General features: G+C 25.4%; 1 protein-coding gene across 1 annotated transcript; it reads left to right on the plus strand.

Annotated features, from left to right (window-relative positions):
* Positions 1–1,526: 1,526 nt before the first annotated feature.
* Positions 1,527–1,931, plus strand: LOC124917299 (agamous-like MADS-box protein AGL14). Its single transcript, XM_047457759.1, has one exon. The coding sequence runs from the start codon at positions 1,527–1,529 to the stop codon at positions 1,929–1,931; it is 405 nt and encodes a 134-aa protein (XP_047313715.1).
* The last annotated feature ends 3,690 nt before the right edge of the window (positions 1,932–5,621 follow it).

Genomic DNA, 5,621 nt, shown 5'->3' on the forward strand with positions numbered 1-5,621 from the left:
ATAGTTGAAGAGAGTTTATCTAACAAATATCTAGCACTATAAATCTACTAGACATAGTTTTCTTCTTTTCGTAGTTTATTATCTTTCTTATCTCCATTAAAGTATAAAGGAGATTATATTAGACCTTTTCACTAATAATATATAAAAAATATTTATAAGGGGTTGGCTTAAGGTCATACATACGTCTATCGTAGCGATGAAAAGAATATCGCTAAATTTCTTTAATTTTTTCTACGTATTTACCTTTTTTACGTTATTTTTTCTGACGTATGTACTTAGAGATTAATACAACAAGATGATTGATTAGAGAAGATAAAAGAGTAGTAAAAAATTATGTACCATATGAAAGATGGATATTTTGACATGAAAACATCTTACAACATTTGATATTACATCACTTACACTAAATATTAAATAACTTTGCGAATAGAAAATGTTCACAATTAATTATACTTAAACAACTTGTCCAATAAATGAACCCAACATACAAAATTTAAAATTTGAAATTCAACAACATTAGATAAACTAGGAAGATCCCCGTGCGATTCACACTGATAAAAATATATTGTTACAATGTACCGCGTTCATCAAATTTGGTATTGGATTTAAAATATAATGTGTTATTAGCCTAGTTGGTTAAAGAGTTGTACTTGTTTTGTTAGGTTGCGAGTTCGAAACATGCCTATAGCATTTTTAATTTTATTTTTAATCATTTTAAGTTTATAGGTGGGTTAACCCAGAATTCGACCCAAGTATCCATTTACTCTCACATATATATTCAAATTAACCACAGCTCTCGACCCGACAATTCGGACACTTTCAAAATTAATCATCATTATATATATATATATATTATATTTTATTATTATACAGGTAAATTATTATTTTATGGATTACCCCCAACGATATTACTTTATAAAGAGTCTACTATACCTATTTTTATTATATTATAAAATAAAAAAAATACTTTATAAAATTTATCTTTAAATAAATAAATTTTATATTAACCAACTAAATAAGAGTATTTATAATAAAATCATAATTACAAATATAATATTTTTTATTATTTATAATTTATATGTAATAAAAAAAATTATTTTATAATGAGATATAAAACAAAATAATTATTAAAATATCTATTTTAATTTATTAATCTTTTATAATAATAAGAATACATGTACTATATTATAAATATTTTTACTACATAATTATATATATATATATATATATTATATATATATATATATATATATTATATATATATATACGGCGGACAGCTTCTTTATATCCAAGTAATCGTTCATCAAAAAAGAGAAAGAAGATATCGAAAGAGAGAAAGAAGCACTCGAAACTCGAAAGCAAATCTCATTGATTTTTCTGTCTCCTCCTCCTCGAATAGATATATAGATCATGACGGGGCGGGGGCGGCGACATATGATGATAGTAAAAGTGACGGGAGAAGAAATAACAGAGGTCAAGGGAAGAAGAAGATTAACATTGCGCGAATCGAAAACAAATCTCAAAGAATGGTGAGTTTCTCCAAGCGCAAATCTAGTCTGTTAAAAAATGTGATTGAGTTTCAGAAATTGACGAGACAAGAGGTTGGCGCCGTAGTCTTCTCCCCCGCCGGTCAAATGTACACCTCCATCAACAACAACGGGGGGCCCTCCTCCTTTGATGTTATTGTTGACCGAATCCTGCAAGTTGGCGATCCCACGATACAATTACAACAAGATATCAGGATGAGGACGACGACTAGGGAATCATCCGACAAGAGCGACGACGACTCTGCGTTCTTGATCGGATGGATTCTCAATCTAATGGGTTTAGATGATGATCTTGAGTCCGATGATTTACAATTGCTGGCGTCCAAGATGGCGGATCTCGAGAGGATTAAAGAGGAGGTCGACAGCCGCATAACTTCTTCTTAATTAAATCACTTTTTAGATATAATGATTGTTGTTGTAGTAGAGATGTATTTCACTATTAGCTATATATATATATATATATATATATATATATATATATATATATATATATATATATATATATGGTTTCAACAAACCCTATTTTTCTTAAACCTATTTTTTTCAGAATTATAGTACTGTTGTTTAAATAATAATGTGATTTAGTAATTGGGATTATATCCTCGCCGCTTGTTTGTTAATCATGCATAATTCTATCATCATATTATATATAATGTTTGATTAATAGTACTGTAATCTCTGTTTAAACAAACAAACAAATCTAATTTTCAAACAAATATTCTAAACAAATCCAATTTAAATACATTTTCAGATAAGAAACATATATACACATGTAAATTATTATTATTATTATTATTATTAACAAAGAATTCACTTAAATTAATTAAGCATCATACATTTATACTTACAACAAAATTAGTTAATTAATAAAAGAATATTCGGTTGTTTTGTTTGTTAATTAACAAAATATATGACATGGGCTGCAAGTAGATACTGTAAATCTATTCCTAAATTTAGGAGGATTTATTAAATACTTAAAATGGAGCTGAAACTGTACAAGACTGAGATGCTAAATAAGGTTGTTTTTATGTGTTTTAAAATCGATTCAAAACAAAGTCAGAGAAACTGAATTGCTTCCAATTTAAATGGTGGTAAGCAAACAAGAAATCGATTCTTCCTTTAAGATATTATTCTATAAAATAACCAGAATTACACTTTAATGCTACCAGCTTTTCTCGATTAGAATTGAGAGACTAGCTACAGTTTTCGAGCCTGAAAACATATGCAACGCCCTTTTCTACTTGATTCAGTTTCTTCTGTTTTCGTAGTCTTCTTCAATCCGGTGAAGTCAACACTAGTTAGTTTCTGTTGGTTTTTCCTATTATTATTCGTTGAATCATCATCTTCCATTTCATCATATTCCCTATCAAACACAATGCAAAGATTTTCACAAATAGAAGTTATGAAATAACCATCACAATATAAACTAATATTCTATTTCATTGCGAGTTTCATGATTCAATGTAAACGAATTCGTGAAAACAGAAAGAAATCGATGTGATGAAAGAGAGATGGAGGTAAAAGAAAAACCTAAGACAGGGCCTCGTCCGGTTTCGTCAATGCCCGCCCATGATGCAGGAGGGTTCAGAATCCCATTTAGGAAGATGACTTCCAGATTCCATTGATGTTCTACTGAAAACTCTCTCTGTGTCCAGATTTTTGTGCTTCCCGCCAGAAATTTAGCAAACGGTAGGGAAAAGGCAACGTGGATTAGTCGGATAAATTTTTCATAGAAACAAGTCTCTTAAATATAGTAAAAGGTTTAAATCCAAGAATAAAGTTAGATATCACAACCATAGCCGCAAATTAAATTAATCATGAAATTTAGTCTCATTTTATGTAACCATATTATCAACTTTTAACGTAAAATATCTCATTATCAAATTATCTGGAAATTAGATTTTTAAAGTTAGTATTATTCAGTAAAAGTCATTGTTGTTTAAATCACACATTTCTTCCACTTATGTGCGGGCAGACCACCTTAAGGTAAATGTGTCGGGTTTTAGATAAATTTATTAAGTTTTTTTTTTAAAATAAAATGGATAACTAACTAATTTATGATAAAAAAAATGTAGTTTTTATTTGATTATGAGTTTTAATCTCATCAAAAACAATTTTTTAAATAATTTTTTGAACTAATATTATGATTGTCAAAAATAAATTCACGTTTTCTTTCTACGAGGATAGGACAATTCAATTTTCTGGGCAATACTAAAGATGATGTGTTATGAAAAATAAATACTTTAATTACAAAATAGTGATCTCCAGAATCGATATATTAAAAAAGATTGTATTTAAAATCAATGTACAATTATTACTCCATGTATCTTAAATTCCTTGTTAATTAAATATTTTAAAATTTATAAATATTAATTAAATATATTAAATTAAAGAGTTAAAAAAAATTAACGTTATTATAAACCAAAATCATTTATATTAAAGTTTAAAAAGAAATTTTAGAATTAATAATTAAGATTATATTTTCAAAATTAATTTCTAAATTTTAATCTAATTCAAATTAAATGTACAGTCAACGTTTTAATTAAATTGATTACATTTATATAATTTATTTTTTAAATTGTATTTAAACAAAAAAATGTTATTAAATTTGTTAATATATATAATTAAAGTATATTATAGATCATTTCAATTAAACTAAAATAAAATATTTAAAAAATAATAATATTTAACCAAATCAAAAAATAATTGTTGTTAAAAGTGAGATTACTTCTAAATAAAATCATCATTATAAAATAAGAAAAATTATTAAATAAATATTTAAATATGGTACAATTGTAACTATATAACATAAATGAAAATAAGCAAATAATAAAAAAATTTAACACAAAATACTAACATTTTGCTACATCTCATTATCGACCAACATCTACCTTCATTTTGGGCATTTTTTCCAACTTATTCGTCATTATCGATCATATTATACACTCATTTTGTGCGTTTGTTTCAATTTGAACCATTATTCTCTTAATCCCTTAAATTCACACTCATCCCATCTAAAAATTGACAATTTTTTTAATCTTTCAAATTTACACTCACATATATCCAGTGGCGGACCTATAAGGGGGGCCTGGGCCTCCCCAACTAGGGTAAAAACTTTTAAGATATTATATATATATGTTTATAAAATAAGGCTTTACTTGAGTGGTTTTGGAGTTGAAATGTATAGTAGAGGTCAGGTGATCAAACCCTGTCTCTACTATAATTATAACCTCACACTTTTCTAATATTTATAATAAATTAACTCTTCCTTTTATAAAAATTAATAAAAAAAATTAATTCATAATTATAGTATTCTAATTTCAAATATAATTTTATTAAAGTAATTATTATTAATATTTTATTTTATACAAAAAAAATATTTTCTAAAATACAATATTTATAGTAATACATAAATTTTAATTAATATATAAATAACATTTATTTATATAGTTAAAATATAAAGAATTATATATAAAATAATGAAAATCATATAATATTATTATTTATTTTAAAACTAAATTTATATTATAATTTATATATATATATATATATTTTATTAATTTTAATATAATTAATAATACAAATTACTTATAAATATAAGGGTAAAATAACCATTTATATAAATATAAGGGTAAAATATTATTTTATATTTCTTAATTTTAAATTAATTTTAAATTATTTCAACAAATAAATGTATTTGTTAGATTTTATTTAGGGGTTGTGACACATATTTATTTTTAATCATTTATTTTATGTAGGATATAAATAATGAAGATGTTCTATAAACGAATTTGTACTTCTACATCACATGACCAACATGAGTCTTCTCAATCAATTAATGAGCCTACTAATGAGTCTAATGTTACTGATCAAAAATACATGGTTAGAATATAGCATATCAAAAGATGCATCATTTTGTTTTTGGTGTTATCTTTTCAAACCTTTAAATAGAGAAAACGTAGATGATACATTTATAGGAGATTAGTACAAAAATTGGAAAAGAGCATTAGAAAGATTCAATCGTCATATGAGAACTTCAAATAGTTGTCATAATGAAGCTAGAATTCAATTTGA

The sequence above is a fragment of the Impatiens glandulifera genome, unplaced genomic scaffold (genome assembly GCF_907164915.1).
Source record: "Impatiens glandulifera unplaced genomic scaffold, dImpGla2.1, whole genome shotgun sequence".
NCBI lineage: Eukaryota > Viridiplantae > Streptophyta > Magnoliopsida > Ericales > Balsaminaceae > Impatiens > Impatiens glandulifera.